We start from the raw sequence: 20189 nt of genomic DNA, 5'->3' as shown, positions 1-20189 counted from the left end.
CTTGATGATGGAGCAGGAAACGGCAACTCGGTCCAATATAACTTGCCTGGAGAATTCCAGGGACAGAGGAGCCTGGCGAGCTACAGTTCAAAAAGAGTTGAAGGAAAAGAACACGGGGAAGGATAACAAAGCAAAGTAAATCTGACAGTCTTTTGCTCTAGAGTTTCTAAAATACTTCTGAAATGTCTCCAGAAAGCCTTTAAAGCAAAGTGTGCTGTAATTTCTGTACTTATTTTTATTGCAGCATTTCATTCCGTTGTATACTTTCACATCAACTAAAGTACAGTGTAAGAAAAAACTATCATGTGACTAAACAATTTTCTACGTTCTGTTTTCCAGATTAAAAATGGCCAGAAAAAGTAGGTGACTGACCATATTATTATTTAGCCTGTCCAGTTTTTACTTATTGTTAGATAATTCAGTCTCAAATTGTACAGAGAGAATGGCACAGGTTGGGAAGAAACAGACAACACATATGTGAGTAAACTTTATTACTTTTCCAGAAAATACTTTAAATAAGTTGGTAATGTAGCAACAAACTTAGGCCCATACACCTTTGAAATTTTAAAGTAATCTTCAATGATGTTGATCGGGAAATTCTTTCATGGGTGGGATTACTTCTCCAGTCTCCAGAATTGTATCACCCTAGAAAAACAAAGGTGCATTAGTGATAAATCTTGTCAGCAGAGGTAACAGTTCCCCTTCGAGCTCATCTGGAAAACCTAGCTCAGTTCTGGCATTCAAACTTTAAAAATGACATAGGTAAAATAGAAGCTGTCTAAAGATAAGAAACCAGTATCCAAAATCTTAAGGAATAAGGAACAAATAGGGGAAGTTTTACTCGAACCAAACAACCACAAAGAACATGAAAGTTGTGTTTACAAAGTGACAGAAGGATGATCTTTATTTGCTTGGCCCCCCAAAATAGGAGAAGCCCTAGAAAGAAGTTGTGGGAAACAGCTTCACTTCAATACAAGGTGGTATATATTCCCAGCAACTAAATATGGTAGGCAGCTGCCAGTTACTGTTTGGCTCGGAACAGATATTAGAGACAGACCTGCAGACTTTGCCCAGGCAGCTGGTCCAGCTGTCTTTCCAGCTTTCCAAACCTAGATACAGCGTGTGTTGCAGAACAGGAGGGGACTTTAAAGCTAGAACCAAGTAGTGTGAATCTTGGAACCCTGCACTGACAAGCTGTATAATTTTAGGCAAAGTACTTAGTTTTCACTTCAGCTCTCTCTTTAAGACCGCAGATTCCATAAGCCTCACAGTCCATGAATTGACTGAGTAGGGCAGAATTATCCCATCACCACCTGCCATTCCCTGTCCTGGTTGCTCAGGACTATAAACTTGTATTAGTGTAAGCCAGTAAACATTTTGGGGAAAACCTGTTTCCACAGCTAGCTTTACCCTGACACAGAAATTAATAACCTGAACTGGTATGAATGCTGCTGTAATAAAAATTGAACTATATGGCACTGGCTTAGCAAATCTGGCTTCAAGCCACTGGCACTGGAGGCTAAGAGATGGAAACAAAAGGCACTAATCACTTAGAAGCACCAATAACTTAGAGGTTCTAGGAGAAGTACCTGGAAAAAAGTTAGAGTGTGGGTTTAACTACTACACTAATGGCCACCTTAGGAATGTACTTTAAGAAACGTAAGCCCAGGTTAAGAAGTGGCTGATTTGAGAAGAGAAATAAAAATAAGAATCTAAAAATTCAGGACCATGCAATATTAGAAAATCAGATGAATTGTTTCTGAATCTCTAAAGAGTAGGAGCTAACACTGAGAAGATTCTGAGAAGCCCATAAAGCTGAGTAAACACAGGGACCCAGCACCATGCAAAGATCAGACTGAAGCCAAGGTAGCCCTTGAGCCAGAGTATGTCTCAGTGGCTTCCACACAGCTGCCACTGAGTAGACAGCAGCAGGGTGAGGACAATGGAATGAAAGAACTTGGTAACTATGTACAAACCACAGATACTGGCAGGTGGGGCTGACTAGAAGCACAAAGATTAGATTCCTACCAAGTTTTTCTTTCCATGCCTGCCAAATGTGAGAACTAGATGGTCCAAGAACCCAAACATACAGAAACAAAAGCCTGTGATTGTTTTCTCTGGCCCTCAACCTTCTGTGAACCTGAGGTGGACTTTAAAGGCTATACAACCCTAAGAAGGGCATGTTTCACAGTCCTCATTTTAGATGTGGTCTAGATCGATAAAGAAAAACAAAGGATGCGCCCCCGTGACGCTCCCCCCCAGGAGTCAGGAAGAACAATGAACAAAGGTGTTTCCTCCAGAAGCAAAATCAGTCCCATTCAAATAACTTCCCACACACAGGGGTTAGGAGTCTTCACAGTGTTTGACCAGTGGGGTTTCAGAACCAAGTGACTGCTATGCTGTCCACAGCATAGCATAATAATGGCCGTGGTTGGGGGGACAAGGGATACAGTTCACTTGTCATTGATCCTCAAATCTCTAAGAGAAGAATCTCCAAAATTAACCCTGACAGATATTACTGTGCATCATCTGGCAGTCTAAGGTTGCATTGATGGAATGGGATCTTGGGGTTTCTCCCAAGGAAAAGGTCTTGTGTTACATGTGTGGGAAGAAGGAAGCAGAGAGCCATTTGTTGACTAGAAAGATAGACTGTGGCAGAGACTCCAGGTATGGGAGGCTGGGAAATATAAAAAAGCACAAAGATATCTGGGTCCATAAGAATAAGTCCTGGCCAATAGGACTTGAAGTGATGTAAGCTACATCCAAGCTTAGACCTTAAAATCATCCTCTGAGATATTCAACCCTGTGATCTTGGAGCTGCATATTCTCAATGGCCTAACTATAATTGTCTGATCTATACTAGTCTGTGATATCAACAGGAAATAAACTTTTGGTAAGCCATTGAGATTTGGGGGTTTATTTCTTACTGTCTATCCTATTCCAAGGTATGTACAGATGAGCACTCTTCAGGTCCTCAAAGGAGCAACTTCTCAAATGGGTCAATGGTACAGAAACAGGAAAGAACCACAGTAGCAAAAAATACTGGTCTAAAGAGATCCTCCTCCTTTTCCTTCAAACAGTAATGGCAAAATAAATAACAAACATATAAATGGAAGAATAAATAAATTACCTAACTGGTTGAAACCAGCAAGATAAATGAGGCTAACTGGGCCCTGACAAACACCAATTATACACAAATACAGAAGAAATCTCCTTTTTCCTAAAGCAGAATTCCAACTGGAAGAGTTAGCCAATTTTGGTGGTTCTCCCTAAAATTCCCTTCTGCTGCAGTTGTCAATGGATTATTGTGACTATGTCATTTGATGGAAGCAAGAATCTACAGTTTTGTCTTCTAGAAGTACATAAGTTAGAGATTGATGGTAATTCATTATCTGTGACTAGAAATGGGAAAAGAACATAACATGTATTTGACTCTGCTAAACAATAACCTCATGAACAGCCAGCAAAATACCAACTGACTAATAAGTAACCTTTTAATGGTAAAAAAAAAAAATCATTTTAAATTAGGTTAATAGCCTACATATCCATAGTGTACAATTTAAAGCACACAATAACATTTTAAATTCACATATGGAGAGATTATGGTCAAACTGTCACAGGAAATGATAATAAGTCTGAAAATAATAAAAGAATTCAGTTGCTCTTGTAATGCCCAGGTGTCTGCTCAGGACAGTGCCCTAAATCCTTAACCCACATGAAACAGGGCACCAGTGAAAAACTATTGGGACTTTCAATTCACTTTAGGACTACAAAAGTCACACAAGTTTTACAGCCAGGGTGAAAAGAATGTGCCCATGTCCTAAGTTTAACTCCAGTTGCTACATCACACTATTTCCTCCCTTTTTTTTTTTTTTTAAAGAGTATGCAATAGGTACTTAAAACTTTCAGCAAGAAGAATTTTAGTCTAATGATCATTTGGGAAGGGAGAGAGAAATATAAGCAAAAGAAAAAGTAGATGTTTTAAGACTTACTGGAAATATTCTGGGCTTCTTTTCAACGATGGTATATGGTTTTGTCTGCAATAAAAGTAATTCTGTTAATTATGGTTTTAGAGTTTTTTCTAAAATACATTGATCATATCCCAAATTTTTACTAAGCTTCAGGCTCATATATTCAATTATTTACTCAAGACTACTTGATCAAACAGGCATTGCAAACTTAGCCAGGCCCAACACTTAACATCCCTCAGCCCCAAACTATTCCCAATCTCTGCAACAGCACTTTCATTCTCCTAGTTACAAAGGCCGAAACCCCGGGCTTGGTAGATCCTGCTGACTCCACCTTGAGGATTTATCCTGAATCTCAGTGCTTCTCACCACTTCTAATATACTACTACCCTTGTCCAAGCTGCTCCCATTTTTTCACCTACTAGTCTCTTGACTTCTGCATGTGCCCTCCTACAGTCTATTCTCCACACTGCAGAAAGAGTGATTTTTTTTTTTTTTACTTGGCTGCACTGGGTCTTAGTTGCAGCATGCAGGATCTTTAGTTGTGGCATGCGGGCTCTTAGCTGCAGCATATGGGATCTAGCTCCCTGACCAAGGATCGAACCTAGGCCCTCTGAATCGGGAGCTCAGAGTCTTAACCACTGGACCACCACGGAAGTTCCTACAGTGATTAAGATGCATCACTCCTCTGCTCAAAGTTGCATAATTCTTAAGAAAAAATAAAAAAAGCCAACGTCCTTGGCCAACTCTCCGATCTCATACTACCTCCCCCCACCCCACCGCCTGCACTGTAGTCGCAGTGGCTCCTCTGCGTTAGTACAACCTGTAAGGCCTGCCTGTGCCTCAGAACCCTCCCACCTCATGATTCTTCTGCCTGAAGTGCTTTTCTCCATATCCTCAGTTCATTAACGTTTTTCAAAGAGCATTTCCTCAAAGAAGCTTAATTAGAATAGCAGTGCCTGTCATTCTCTAGTCTTTTACCCTTAAGTTTTTCTTCTAGAGACTTAACCACCTCCGGTAACATTATCTTGCAACATTTGCTTATCTATTTACTGCCAGTCTCCAAGACTAGAACAAACATTTCATGAAGACAGGGACTCAATCTGCCTTGTTCAGTGCTGTATCCCTACAGTGTTTAGAACAGTGCCTTGTACACAGGAAGTGCTAAATAAAGGTACTTATTAAGCACACACATCTGTACAAGATACCACACCAGAAATTTAAAAGATTATTGGCATGATGTAAGACTTAGGCAAATTGGAATCAAAAGCAGGAGAGAAGCTCATAAAACAATGTGAGGACATTCAAATGTCTCTAAAAACTGCCACCAGAGGCAAGAAGATACTGAAATATCTTCACAGAGAATGTTCAATTTAATGCAGCATAAAGGTATTAGCTGAAGTGAACTGGCTATAACAGTACTGAGGATGCAGGCCTACCCAAACCAAGAGAAAGAGTAAGGTAAAGGAGAGGCCTGTGGACATCTACTGACCCCAAACCTGTACTTATGTCCATCTGTCCAGGAAAAATCATCTAGAAGTATGAATTCCTCAGATAAGCCACCATATCAATGGCTCAAATTGTCAACCCAGCAACTGCAGGTAGTTAAAATCTTTTTCTCTGAGGAGATAAGTATTTTTTCCATCCTAGAAATATTCAGTTAAATATAGCTATGACAAGGTAAATTAAGCCAGGGTATAAACAGGTGAATGTCAAATTTAATAAGGATTCTAGTTAAAATGCATTTAAATGTGTGAATTTTAAATTTAAAAAGATTTTCCTTTGAGTCTCAGTGAACTCCGGAAGTTAGTGATGGACAGGGAGGCCTGGCGTGCTGCAATTCATGGGGTCGCAAAGAGTCAGACACGACTGAGCGACTGATCTGATCTGAACTGTTTTTCGCGATTCATGGGGTCGCAAAGAGTCGGACACGACTGAGTGACTGATCTGATCTGATCTGAATGTGTCCTGTAAAATTCAGCAGTCCCCAACATTTTTGGCACCAGGGGTCAGCTTCCTGGAAGATAATCCTTCCATGGGGGTGAGGCAGGGAGTGGTTTCAGGATGATTCAAGCACATTACATTTACTGTCACTTTATTTCTATTATTATTACATCAGCTCCATCTCAGATCATTAGGCATTAGAACCTGGAGGTTGGTCCTGAGGTTGGGACCCCTGTCATAAATACTTAAAGATAAAACTGAATATATAAAATATATAAATGCAGCTTAAAACATTTAAGAGAATTTGATGATGTTTGTAAGTGGAATTGTTTTATGGAAATTCAATTTGAATTATCCAAAGATAATAAGAACAAAGAAAAAAGACTGTTCATATTTTACTAGATGTATTATCTAGTTAACAGAATTTTAAAATTGAATTAAAAAAATCAAAAGTTTTTAAATTTGAAACTAAGAAATTGAATATTAATTTATACTTCAGGTAACTGGAACAGTTATTCCTGCACATAAAAACCACTCTTAGATGTTTAAAACAAATTTCACAGTAACATTTTTTCTTCTCTAGGGTCCTGCATGTTAAGACATTGAAAAAAATAAGAGGTATAACGATACAAGGCTACCCTCATAGCCCAGTCAGTAAAGAATCTGCCTGCAGTGCAGAAGACCCAGGTTTGATTCTTGGGTTGGGAAGATCCCCTGGAGAAGGAAATGGCAACCCACCCCAGTAATCTTGCCTGGAGAATCCCATGGACAGAGGAGCCTGGCGGGCTGCAGTCCATAGTGTCGCAAGAGTTGGACACAACTTAGTGACTAAACCACCACCACCAGGATACAAAGCCGGCTGTGGACGTGTAGGTGAACATGGATACAAAACTTTGTTTAAGCTCGTCAACGACAGAAATGTAAACCACACTCTGACCCTTAGCCATGCACTGTTCGCCCCCTTTCCATGGCTGAAGAATGATTTTCTGTTGGTTTATAAAATGAAACACTAACCCCCAGTTCTTCATCCCCCTGGCCTCCACTAATCTCATGTTTCTACCATGTGAGACAGCCCACGTCCACTCAGACTTCCACAGAAACTGACCGGGCAGCACACGCGCCTAAGCACATTTACCTCCTCCCCATCTCCAGAAAGCCTTCCTTCACAAAGTCCTACTTATAACTTAAGTTGTGGAGGAAGAAATTTTCCTCTACCTTTCTAGGCTCTTCTGGTTGGTCTAAGAATTAAGTTGACATGAGACAGATTAATAGGAGAAAAGCAAACAAAATTCAGTAACATGTACACATGGGAGAGACCCAGGAGAACCAAGTAACTCCCCAAATGAGTTAAATACCATCTTAGGCTAAAGACAAAAAAGGACGCTGGGAGTAAGTGTTTGGGACTTCATTGGAGAGGGAGGCAATTCACATGGAGATGGAAAAGCAAAAGTTCGGGAAACAAACGTCTGCTGGACCATGAGAGACGATGGAACACAGTAGGGAATTTCAACAGCCTTTGCTAGGTTCCTTCCTGTCTACCACATCTAGAGTTCATATTATAGTTATCTATGGTGATAGTTCCCTTCTTAGAACAGGTCTTCTAATCTACATTATTTTAAGAAGTTAGTGAAAGTGTTAGCGGCTCAGTCTTAACCAATTCTTGTGACCTAATAGACTGTAGCCCGCCAGGCTTCTCTGTCCATGGAATTTCTCCAGACAAGAATACTGGAGTGGGTAGCCATTCCCTTCTCCAGGGGATGGTCCTGACCCAGGGACTAAACCCGGGTCTCTTGCATTGCAGGCAGATTCTTCACCATCTGAACCACCAGGGAAGCTCTATCTCTTGTCTAACACTGACCAATAGAAACATAATGGGAGTGGCTTATGTCATTTTAATCTGCATGCCAAAGAGACATTGTGGAGTGGCAAATTTTGCTACCCTGAACTTTCAAGGCTAAAAATTTTAGAGTCAAAATGACTGTGAAATTTTATTTCATCCCCACCTTGCGTTATTTCTTTAAAAAGTATCTTCTGGCTCACTACTACCTAATCAGATTCTCATCAACTAACATCCAGTAAACTGAAACAGCCTCTGCTGATTTGCTTGACATCAGTACTTTCCTCCCTCCAACTCGCCCTACAGTTCTATGTTTTTATGTTTTCCTAAATAGATGACTTCAGTTCAGTAGCTCAGTTGTGTCCGACTCTTTGCGACCCCATGGACTGCAGCATGCCAGGCTTCCCTGTCCATTACCAACTCCCAAGCTTGCTCAAACTCTTGTCCATTGAGTTGGTGATGCCATCCAACCATCTGATCCTCTGTTATCCCCTTCTCCTCCTGTCTTCAATCTTTCCCAGCATCAGGGTCTTTTCAAATGAATCAGTTCTTTGCATCAGGTGGCCAAAGTACTGGAGCTCAAGATCCAACCAGTCCAGGGGACTCTCAAGAGTCTTCTCCAACACCACAGTTCAGAAGCATCAATTCTTCAGTGCTCAGCTTTCTTTATGGTCCAACTCTCACATCCATACGTGACTACTGAAAAAACCATAGCCTTGACTAGACGGACCTTTGTTGGCAAAGTAATGTCTCTGCTTTTTAATATGCTGTCTAGGTTGGTCACAGCTTTTCTTCCAAGGAGTGTCTTTGACTGCAGCATGGCTGCAGTCAAAATCTGCAGTGATTTTTGATCCCAAGAAAATAAAGTCACTGTTTCCAAAATAGATCAAGCCCCCTAAACACAAACCTTCAAGTTACAAACTTTCAAAGATGTAAATGTGTCTGCATACCCAATCATGTAAGGCCTGAGTGAAATTGCAGCTTGCCCTCCATCTCCTATTGCTGATAATCCTTCAGCTCTATCATCTTCCACCCCCTCTCCCTCCTCCAGTTAGTAACTCTTTTTACTCATTCACCTGATGCCAGCCCCTGTATGTCAGCTGTTGTACTGTACTCCTGTACTTTTCAAGGTACTGTTGTTGTTCACTGTCACTTTTATGTATTATTTGTGTGAAAAATACTATACTGTACTGTTGTACTGTATATTACAGTAGCTCTTTCAAATCCTGAAAGATGATGCTGTGAAAGTGCTGCACTCAATATGCCAGCAAATTTGGAAAACTCAGCAGTGGCCACAGGACTGGAAAAGGTCAGTTTTCATTCCAATCCCAAAGAAAGGCAATGCCAAAGAATGTTCAAACTACCGCACAATTGCACTCATCTCACATGCTAGTAAAGTAATGCTCAAAATTCTCCAAGCCAGGCTTCAGCAATATGTGAACCATGAACTTCCTGATGTTCAAGCTGGTTTTAGAAAAGGCAGAGGAACCAGAGATCAAATTGCCAACATCCGCTGGATCATGGAAAAAGCAAGAGAGTTCCAGAAAAACATCTATTTCTGCTTTATTGACTATGCCAAAGCCTTTGACTGTGTGGATCACAATAAACTGTGGGAAATTCTGACCACCTGACCTGCCTCTTGAGAAATCCATATGCAGGTCAGGAAGCAACAGTTAGAACTGGACATGGAACAATAGACTGGTTCCAAATAGGAAAAGGAGTATGTCAAGGCTGTATATTGTCACCCTGCTTATTTAACTTCTATGCAGAGTACATCATGAGAAATGCTGGGCTGGAAGAAGCACAAGCTGGAATCAAGATTGCCAGGAGAAATATCAAGAACCTCAGATATGCAGATGACACCACCCTTATGGCAGAAAATGAGGAGGAACTCAAAAGCCTCTTGATGAAAGTGAAAGAGGAGAGTGAAAAAGTTGGCTTAAAGCTCAACATTCAGAAAATGAAGATCATGGCATCTGGTCCCATCACTTCATGGGAAATAGATGGGGAAACAGTGGAAACAGTGTCAGACTTTATTTTTCTGGGCTCCAAAATCACTACAGATGGTGACTGCAGCCATGAAATTAAAAGACGCTTACTCCTTGGAAGGAAAGTTATGACCAACCTAGACACCATATTCAAAAGCAGAGACATTACTTTGCCAACAAAGGTTCGTCTAGTCAAGGCTATGGTTTTTCCAGTGGTCATGTATGGATGTGAGAGTTGGACTGTGAAGAAGGCTGAGCGCCGAAGAATCGATGCTTTTGAACTGTGGTGTTGGAGAAGACTCTTGAGAGTCCCTTGGACTGCAAGGAGATCCAACCAGTCCATTCTGAAGGAGATCAGCCCTGGGATTTCTTTGGAAGGAATGATGCTAAAGCTGAAACTCCAGTACTTTGGCCACCTCATGCAAAGAGTTGACTCATTGGAAAAGACTCTGATGCTGGGAGGGATTGGGGGCAGGAGGAGAAGGGGACAACAGAGGGTGAGACGGCTGGATGGCATCACTGACTCGATGGACGTGAGTCTGAGTGAACTCTGGGAGTTGGTGATGGACAGGGAGGCCTGGCGTGCTGCGATTCATGGGGTTGCAAAGAGTCGGACACGACTGAGCAATTGAACTGAACTGAACTGTATATACAGTATTATACAGTATATATAAAACAGTATATAAAACTGCCTATACAGTATTATACTGTATGATACTGTACTATTATGCAGTATATATACTGTATAATACTGTGCTGTTACAGTACAGTACTTCATAGACCACTGTGTTAGTTGGGTACCTAGGCTAACTTGGTTGGACTTAAAAAAACTGGATTTAATGAACGTGCTCTCAGAATGGAATTCACTCATATGTAGGAGACTTACTGTATATCACTTTATCAACTCACTCCCCTATTTAAAAATGGAAAGCTTCTCACTGCCTGCCACACAGAATTCAACATGCATAAAACCAACCTCCTATCATCATCACCACCACACTCCAGTATAAATAACCTCCTCACCTCATTCAGGTTCTGACACTTTACTCTGGCTTGCCAACTCCATCACTGCCCCAAACCACACTTCTCCCTGATGTCCTCCTCCCCAGGCTTAGGTTCCAATCTCCTACCCCAGGTTGCTGCCGCTGCAGCTCTCCAAACAGGTACACTCATCAACCCGCCACCCCCCAACCCATTCAGGACTTAACACTCATCACTGGGTACGAGAATATCCTCCTCAGTCTTTGGGTTATAAAACTCCACGCTGGGCAGGCAACTATCACCACTCTTCTTCCATTCCACTCCCTGAAATGTACTCTTTCCTCACCGTGCCTGGGATCTAACACCCTACACCAAGGTATGCTGGGCTAAGTCGCTTCAGTCGTGTCTGACTCTTTGCAACCCTATGGACTGTAGCCCACACCAGGCTCCTCTGTCCATGGGATTCTCCAGGCAAGAATATTGGAGTGGGCTGCCGTGCCCTCCTCCAGGGGATCCTCCCGACCCAGGGATCAAACCCGTGTCTCATGTCTCCAGCATTGGCAGGCAGGTTCTTTACCACTAGTGCCACCGGGAGAGCCCCCACCAAGGTATCCCGAGCCTTTAAAATAAGGCAACAGGCTGAGTTCCATCATCACATGCAGATGTTCTGGACACACTGAATTCTAAAGAAAGTAAGTTGTGAAAAACCAGATAGAACAAAGGAAAAGGAAATGATGACAAAGACCTTTATCCATTTTGAATTCTATCTTATATCAGATCTGTGCTCAATAAAAAAGGAGCAGAAATTCTGTTCTCTTTTCCAGACTCAGGACCCCAATTCTGCACCAGTATTATTAGATCAACTACATTCCTGATCATTAAAACATCATTTCTACAAGGAAATACGATTCAAGTTGTAACCAACTAATATAAAGATTAAATTTTCTGGGACATTCCTGGTGGCTCTGTGTTAAGTGCATCAGGCTGCCAGTGCAGGAGACATGGCTTCGATCCCAGATCTGCGAAGACCCTACATGCTGCGGGGATGCCCGTGCATCACAAATACTGAAGCATGCGCACCCTCAAGGCTGTGCTCTGCAACAAGAGAAGTCACTGCAGTGAGAAGCCTGCATGCTGCAACTAGAAAAAGCCCCCGCGAGAAAAGTCCGTGTAGCAATGAAGACCCAGCACAGCCAAAAATAATACATAAATAAACTTATTTTTAAAAATTAACTTTCTGAAAAACCATGCATTAGTTAAGTTTCATTAAACCATCTACTGAAAAGGATTCAAAGTAATTCAAGATCAGTTATAAGGTCTTGAACTTATAACTTATAAGTTATAAGATCAGAGGAGGGTAAGGCAAACCCATAGAGGAAATAATTTTGTACAATATTAACAATATATTCTGGGATTTCCCTGGTGGTCCAGTAGTTAAGAATTTGCCTGTCAATGCCGGGGACACAAGTTCCAACCCTGGTCGGGGAAGATCCCACATGCCATGGGGCAACTTAGCCTATGTGCCACAACTACTGAGCCCACTGCCCTAGAGCCTGTCCTTCGCAACAAGAGAAGCCACCACAATGAGAAGCCAGTGCCCTGCAACGTAGAGCGGCTCCCACTCGCTGCACCTAGAGAAAGCCTGCCCACAGCAACAAAGACCCAGCACAGTCAAGTATACTCAAATAAATAAATATTTTTAAAATAAATAAATTCTGGAAAACACATACTTAAAGCATACTTACAGTCACGTGATACTTGAGATAATAATGAATAATCCAGACAGGAATAAGTACATGAGTAAAAGCAAAGATACTGTGTCGATATGTCTTATAGATCTGGAGGAGAAAAAAAATACATGAGATAAATAGATTTCTCACTTTTTTTTTTGCCAAACTACAGTAATATATGCATAGATGCATGCCTTTAAAAAGACTTCTAAAAATATCCTTAATATAAATTTATGATAAAATATGGCATTAAAAAATGAGAGTAAGTTTCACTGATTTAACCAGAGTAACCAAAACTATAGAATTTTCAGGTAAACTCATTTCCCTGATTTATCAACGTCAGATACGCACGATCAACACCATTTATCAACGTCAGATACGCACGATCAACACAACACATTCCACGTGTAGGGTGGACAACCTTGAGTACACTAATGCTAGAAAAAGAATGTTTTACCTACTGGGATAAGGGTGGCCCAAGCTCACTTTGAGGTGCCTTTACACATGCTGTTTTTAAAAAGAAAGGCAAAGGACAGCTAAAAATGGAGTTTTTCCATGGCAGCCAATTTCAGTGAAAGAGACCTATCCTTTCAGGGAATGGATAACCTAGATTATAAGTGCTATAATAGATATGATTATGGAAGAGAACGTTAACTCTTAAGTAAGGCAAGACAGATTTCAACAAATGATTATTTCCTTAAATCACTGGCTGTCAATTTTCAATCAGTGGCTGCCAGTGAGTAATATCAGAGATACAAACTGGGAGAGGGGAGGAGAGTTGAATTTTACCACCATAAATTAGCATTGAATACGTTCTTTGACAGACTTTGTAGCACAGTAAGAAAGTAGATACACATGGATTTCAAAGTGAACTCCTTCTATTACTAGCCCTGTGACCATGGGTAAATCACTGAATTTTTGTAGGTCTCCATTCCCACACACTTACAATAAGGATGAGGAAAGTTTCTACATTACAGCAGTAAAAACTTAAGTTTTTTATTTATTTTTTAATTTAATTTAATTTTACTTTTTAACTTACAATATTGTATTGGTTTTGGCATATATCAAAATGAACCCGCCACAGGTATACATGTGTTCCCCATCCTGAACACACATAAAAGTGCCAGGCACAAAGTAAGCACCCAAGTGTTATTTATTACCACTATTATTAGCCAAAGTCCCAAGGAATTCTGAGATACAGTATTCATCACCCATAACTGATGTGACTTAACAACGGCTTTAAGAAAATGTGAAGAGACCCCGAAAATAAAGACAACACTTGAATGATCTTCTGCAGAGTAAAGCCCAGGAATGACACCCTTAAACAAAAGAATGCGTTAAATGTACATGGTGGTTAAGGAAGTTCAGTTCAGTTCAGCTCAGTCGTGTCTGACTCTTTGCAACCCTATGGACTGCAGCACGCCAGGCCTCCCTGTCCATCACCGACTCCCAGAGTTTACTCAAACTCATGTCCATCGAATCGGTGATGCCATCCAACCATCTCATCCTCTGTCGTCCCCTTCTCCTCCCGCCTTCAATCTTTCCCAGCATCAGGGTCTCTTCAAATGAGTCAGATCTTCGAATCAGGTGGCCAAAGTATTGGAGTTTCAGCTTCAACATCAGTCCTTCCAATAAACACTCAGGACTGATCTCTTTTAGGATGGACTGGTTGGATCTCCTTGCAGTCCAAGGGACTCTCAAGAGTCTTCTCCAACACCACAGTTTAAAAACATCAATTCTTTGGCACTCAGCTTTCTTTATAGTCCAACTCTCACATCCATACATCACTACCAGAAAAACCGTAGCCTTGACTAGACGGACCTTTGTTGGCAAAGTAATGTCTCTGCTTTTGAATATGTCTGCTGCTGCTGCTGCTGCTGAGTCGCCTCAGTTGTATCCGACTCTATGCGACCCCAGAGACGGCAGCCCACCAGGCTCCCCGGTCCTTCGGATTCTCCAGGCAAGAACACTGGAGTAGGTTGCCATTTCCTTCTCCAATGCATGAAAATGAAAAGTGAAAGTGAAGTCGCTCAGTTGTGTTCGACTCCTAGCGACTCCATGGACTGCAGCCTACCAGGCTCCTCCGTCCATGGGATTCTCCAGGCAAGAGTACTGGAGTGCGGTGCCATTGCCCTCTCCGTTGAGTATGTCTAGGTTGGTCCTAACTTTCCTTCCAAGGAGTAAGTGTCTTTTAATTTCATGGCTGCAGTCACCATCTGCAGTGATTTTGGAGCCCCAAAAAATAAAGTCTGACACTGTTTCCACTGTTTCCCCATTTATTTCCCATGAAGTGACGGGACCGGATGCCATGATCTTAGTTTTCTGAATGTTGAGCTTTAAGCCAACGTTTTCACTCTCCTCTTTCACTTTCATCAAGAGGCTCTTTAGTTCTTCTTCACTTTCTGCCACATAGGTGGTGTCATCTGCATATCTGAGGTTACTGATATTTCTCCCAGCAATCTCGAATACAGCTTGTGCTTCATCCAGCCCAGCATTTCTCATGATGTACTCTGCATAGAAGTTAAATAAGCAGGGTGACAATATACAGCCTTGATGTACTACTTTCCCGATTTGGAACCAGTCTGTTGTTCCACGCCCAGTTCTAACTGTTGCTTCCTGACCTGCATACAGATTTCTCAAGAAGCAGGTCGGGTGGTCTGGTATTCCCATCTCTTTCAGAATTTCCCACAGTTTATTGTGATCCACACAGTCAAAGGCTTTGGCATAGTCAATAAAGCAGAAGTAGATGATTCTCTGGAACTCTCTTGCTTTTTCGATGATCCAGCGGATGTTGGCAATTTGATCTCTGGTTCTTCTGCCTTTTCTAAAACCAGCTTGAACATCTGGAAGTTCATGGTTCCCGTATTGTTGAAGCCTGGCTTGGAGAATTTTGAGCATTACTTTACTAGCGAGTGAGATGAGTGCAATTGTGCAGTAGTTTGAGTATTCTTTGACATTGCCTTTCTTAGGGACTGGAATGAAAACTGACCTTTTCCAGTCCTGTGGCCACTGCTGAGTTTTCCAAATTTGCTGGCACAGCATCATCTTTTAGGATTCGAAATAGTTCAAATGGAATTCCATCACCTCCACTAGCTTTGTTTGTAGTGATGCTTCCTAAGGCCCACTTGACTTCACATTCTAGGATGTCTGGCTCTAGGTGAATGATCACACCATCGTGATCATCTGGGTCGTGAAGATCCCTTTTGTACAGTTCCTCTGTGTATTCTTGACACCTTTTCTTAATATTTTCTGCTTTTGTTAGGTCTATACTATTTCCGTAGTTTATTGAGCCCATCTTTGCATGAAATGTTCCCTTGGTATCTCTAATTTTCTTGAAGAGCTCTCTAGTCTTTCCCATTCTATTGTTTTCCTCTATTTCTTTGCACAGACCACTGAGGAAGGCTTTCTTATCTCTCCTTGCTATTCTTTGGAACTCTGCATTCAAATGAGTATATCTTTCCTTTTCTACTTTGCTTTTCGCTTCTCTTCTTTTCACAGCTATCAACAGCATATCAACAGAACCTTTTCTTTTACAGTAATTAACATGGAGCTGCATTACCAGCTAGAGGATTATCCTGCTTTCGGGTAGTCGAGTGTAGTGTTGGTCTGTGTAATCTCAACCTCAAAAATCACACAAGTGTCCTTGGATACTAAAATCATTGAATTTTAACTCTAGTGAATCCTTGGCCATCCTTCTGAGGAAAGGTTTCCTCAGTCAAAAGAAAGGCAAACCTGTACGTCCTGTATGACCTAGGCAGAGATTCGCCTCCTTCTTATCACACTTGAGAGCCAAAGGGCAAGACAATCCCAAAGCCATACAAGCTCCGAACTCCTGACTTCCAGTGCATGACTCTTGGGACCAGACGGAGTCCCAGACAAGCCGCAGTCTCGACTGAACCTGACTCTCCCTTGGGGAACTTCCGGGGGCAACGCGGCTATAGCGAACAGGTTGTCTCAGCAGCCAGGCCGTGGACTGCGATGGGACGAGAGTGGGTTGGGGTTGGGAAGGGCGGTCACTCACCACGTTCTTCCAGAGAGCTCCGTCTTGCAAAAATTTATTCCAGAATCGCTCCACAGGCGACACCCTCTGCGGAGGCAGCACGGGTTCCCGGGGGCTCAGCTCCTGATCTTTCAGCCATCGCCTTCTTAGCTCTCGAAGCTGCTGCAGCCGCAGTTTCTCCTCGGGCGTATACCCCGACATGTCGCTGCTGATACCAAGGCAGCAAGAGACGGCGCGCACCCGAACCAGGGTCTTGTCACTTACGCGCGCTCCCGCTCTGCAAAGCGACCTTGCGAGGACGCCTGGGAGCGGCGCGCCGTTATAACGTCACTCTGCTCCTGCCTCCGAGCGACTCCAACCTGCACGTAGTGGCTGGGCATGCGCAAAGCCCCGCACACCTCGCCGGCTGTACTGGTCTAAATTACCAGAAGGGGCGGCGGCGGGGATTCTCATTCTTCCAATATCCAGCACACCATTTCTTCCTTAACAGAACCTCTAGTCTTTCGACCTCTCATACTCGTCAGGTAACTAAGCGGCCCCCGCCCCCGCCCTACGGACCTACAGAGTCTGTGGAGACGTTAAGTCTTTTGTCAGTGACTGGAAAAGTGACCCTGAGCAGCTGTCTCAGTCTGTTCCTTCATCTGTTGCTGTTATTGTTTAGTTGCTAAGTCGTGTCTGACTCTTTTGCGACCCCTTGGACTGTAGCCGGCCAGGCTCCTCTGTCCATGGGATTTCCCAGGCAAGAATACTGGAATGAGTTGCCATACCCTTATCCAGGGGAATCTTCCTGACCCAGGGGTCTGCATTGCAGGCGGATTCTTTACAGCTGAGCTACTGGGGGAAGCCCTTCCTTCATCTGTACTGTAGAAGTAAAAAGAATCTCAATATATAGCAGAGTTGTACACATTCACCCTTTGATCCGGTATTCTCACTTCTAGAATTCTATCCTAAAGATATAGTAGTAAAAGTACATGCAATTGTTCACTGCAGCACCATATATATAATAAAATATGGAAATTCCTCAACAAATGGCTAGTTGAATAAATTGTAAACGAACGTAATGAAGTGAGTGCCTGAAAACATAATATTGTTCAGTGAAAAAAAAGCTACGTGGAGAGAAGTGTACATACTACCTTTTATCCAAAAAAGGGAGGACAGTAGTAATGTTATATATAAATTTGCCTATGAAACGCCCTACGGACTATGGCCAACCCAGTAACCATGAATATCTCTAGCTCCTAGATTGTGATCTCTAAATACCATCTTCAATTAAAAGGAGCCAAGACTCCTTAGAGTAGTTAGTTGTTCTTGAAACATTTTGTTCCCTAAATCTCTTTAAATTCTTAAAATTGTGAGAGGGTCCCAAAGAGTTTGTTGATGTGGGTTATATCTATTGATGTTTAGTGCATTAGAAATTAAAACATGTAAAAACAAAAAAAATCTGTTAACAAAAACTACTTAGAAGAGTGCCATTGTAAATTTTTCTAATGTCTGGCTTAATAAATGACAGCAGAATTCTTAAAACTGCTTCTACATTCAATCATAATATCATACATCATGTAACCTTGGGGAACTCTGTATATATTTATGAGACAAAAAGAGTTTAAAAGAGCAAATAGCATCTTAGTATTTTTATGAAAATAATTGTGACCACGCAAACCCCATGATAGGATTACAGGGATGCCCAGGGGCTCCCCAATCACACTTTGAAAACCATCACTTTGGAGAAATAACTAATTTCACATTGGGGTTGGAAATGTAAAATAAGCCTGGAACATCTTATCTTAGCTGAAGGCAGGGAGGTTTTTAAAGACTAGTAGGGTCGTGTCAAAATGATTGAGGAGACAACTTGAATAGACTTACACTGGTCAAAGATGGAATGATTTGAGCATCAGTAAGTATTGTGACTTCAGTGGGTGAATGAAAAATATCAGATACATTTACATACATGATTTTTAAAATGATTTATGATTTTTAAAAATCATGATTTTTTTTCACTATGATTTAAAAAAAAAAACCTTATTGGTCACTTTTTGATGGTGTTAGGGAAAGTGAAAGTGAAAGTGAAGTCGCTCAGTCGTGTAGGACTCTTTGTGACCCCAGTCCATGGGGTGTTAGGGAACCAACTCATTATTTTGAAAACTAAAAAGCAGAGGGAAAAATCAAGCGTTTTTCTGGCCTCATTATATAAATCATAAAGTAACAAAATAGTTGATAAGGAGAAATTTATTCAAAAAATCTAAAAACCTAATAAGAATAGATGGCATATTTAGAATATTACTATTTCGCAAACATTAGTTTGTTAATGAATCAATGCCCAGATCACGAGGTTGAGATCCTTGACAGAGAGCAACTGCGCCCCCTGGTGGAAGACTACCTCACTGCCTGTGAATAAGCCTTGCTAAACAAAAAACTGAACCTGAATCTGATCAAGTTTCTAGATCTAACCACTCATTTACAGGAAACATAGGAATAACATCAGAATGATATTAATACATTATGAAAAATCTAACTTGTAGAAACTTCAGACAAGCATCTCAGATTCTTTAAAAGAATATATGGAGGCGAGAGAGAGAACCTATAGATTAAGAGAAACAACAATAAGAAAACAAACAACCCAATTTAAAAACTGGCCAAAGATCTTAGCAGACACCTCACCAAAGAAGATATACAGATGGAAAGTAGGCATACGAAAAGATGCTCCACATCATATGTCATCAGGGAAATGCAAATTTAAACAATGCCACTACACACCCATTAGAAGTGCAAAAATTTGGAACACTGACAACATGAAATGCTGTGGGAGAGGGTTGTGGAGTAACAGGAACTCTCATCCAATGCTGGCAGAAATGCAAAATGGTATCACCACTCTGGAAGGCTGGAGGTTTCTTACAAAATGAAAATTTCTCTTACCTTAAAATCCTACAATTTTGTTCTTTGGTATTTACCAAAGGAGTCAGAAACTTACATCCACACAAAAACCTACCCACAAATGTTTACAGTACCTTTATTTATACCTGCCCAAACTTGGAAGCAACCAAGATGTCCTTCAGTAGGTGAATGTTTAAATAAACTGTGGTACATCCAGACAGGGCTTCCCTAGTGGCTCAGATGGAGAGAATCTGCCTGCAACGTGGGAGACCTGGGATTCAGTTCCTGAGTTGGGAATATCTCCAGGGAGATACTCCTGGAGAAGGAAATGACAACTAACTCCAGTATTATTGCCTGGAGGATTCCATGAACTGAGGGATCTGGTGGGCTACAACCCATGGGGTCACAAAGAAAGAGTCAAACACAACTGAGAGAATTAAGTGTGCAATAGCATTATATCTTTAAAAACAAAAAAGGAAATACGTTAGCTTTAAAATACTTTATTGGGCTTTCCTGGTAGCTCAGCTGCTAAAGAATCCACCTGTAATGCAGGAGACCCTGGTCTGATTCCTAGGTTAGGAAGATGCCCTGGAGAAGGGACAGGCTACCCACTCCAGTATTCTTGGGCTTCCCTGGTGTCTCAGACGGTAAAGAATCCACCTGTAATGCAGGAGATCTGGATTGGGAAGGTCCTCTGGAGGAGGGCATGGCAACCCGCTCTAGTATTCTTGCCTGGAGAATCCCCATGGACAGAGGAGCCTGCCGGGCTACAGTCCATGGGATCGCCAAGAGTCGGACACGACTAAGCAACTAAGCACAGTACAGCACATCCAGAAAATGGCATATTATTCTGTGCTGAAAAGAACTGAG

The 20189-nt window shown here is 41.7% G+C and overlaps 1 protein-coding gene and 1 long non-coding RNA gene across 4 annotated transcripts in view; one reads left to right on the top strand and one right to left on the bottom strand.

Annotated features, from left to right (window-relative positions):
• Nucleotides 1–474: 474 nt before the first annotated feature.
• NDUFB6 (NADH:ubiquinone oxidoreductase subunit B6) lies at nucleotides 475–16739 on the bottom strand. The gene is made up of 4 exons (NM_175787.2): nucleotides 16470–16739; nucleotides 12464–12556; nucleotides 3993–4037; nucleotides 475–645 (listed from the first exon to the last, which is right to left on the bottom strand). Exons 1-4 carry the CDS (start codon nucleotides 16647–16649, stop codon nucleotides 577–579), a joined length of 387 nt encoding a protein of 128 aa, NP_786981.1. The 5' UTR covers nucleotides 16650–16739; the 3' UTR covers nucleotides 475–576.
• Nucleotides 16740–16853: 114 nt separating this feature from the next.
• The window catches only part of LOC112447772 (uncharacterized), a 50281-nt gene continuing 46945 nt past the window's right edge, over nucleotides 16854–20189 (top strand). For all 3 annotated transcript variants that reach the window (XR_009495511.1, XR_003035959.2, XR_009495512.1), the window contains exon 1: nucleotides 16854–16972. This is a non-coding gene — a long non-coding RNA (uncharacterized lncRNA). The remainder of the gene's footprint in view (nucleotides 16973–20189) is intronic.

Source organism: Bos taurus, chromosome 8 (genome assembly GCF_002263795.3).
Source record: "Bos taurus isolate L1 Dominette 01449 registration number 42190680 breed Hereford chromosome 8, ARS-UCD2.0, whole genome shotgun sequence".
NCBI lineage: Eukaryota > Metazoa > Chordata > Mammalia > Artiodactyla > Bovidae > Bos > Bos taurus.
This window is presented reverse-complemented; position numbering and strand designations above follow the sequence as displayed.

Bases quoted from the DNA above. Each gene is read 5' to 3' on its own strand.
- NDUFB6 (NM_175787.2), bottom strand. From the start codon at position 16,649: ATGTCGGGGTATACGCCCGAGGAGAAACTGCGGCTGCAGCAGCTTCGA. The intron at 12,557-16,469 runs GTGAGTGACCGC...TTTCTCCTCCAG, and splicing joins GAGCTCTCTGGAAGAACGTG to ATCTATAAGACATATCGACA. The intron at 646-3,992 runs GTAAGTCTTAAA...TTGTTTTTCTAG, and splicing joins AGAAGCCCAGAATATTTCCA to GGTGATACAATTCTGGAGAC.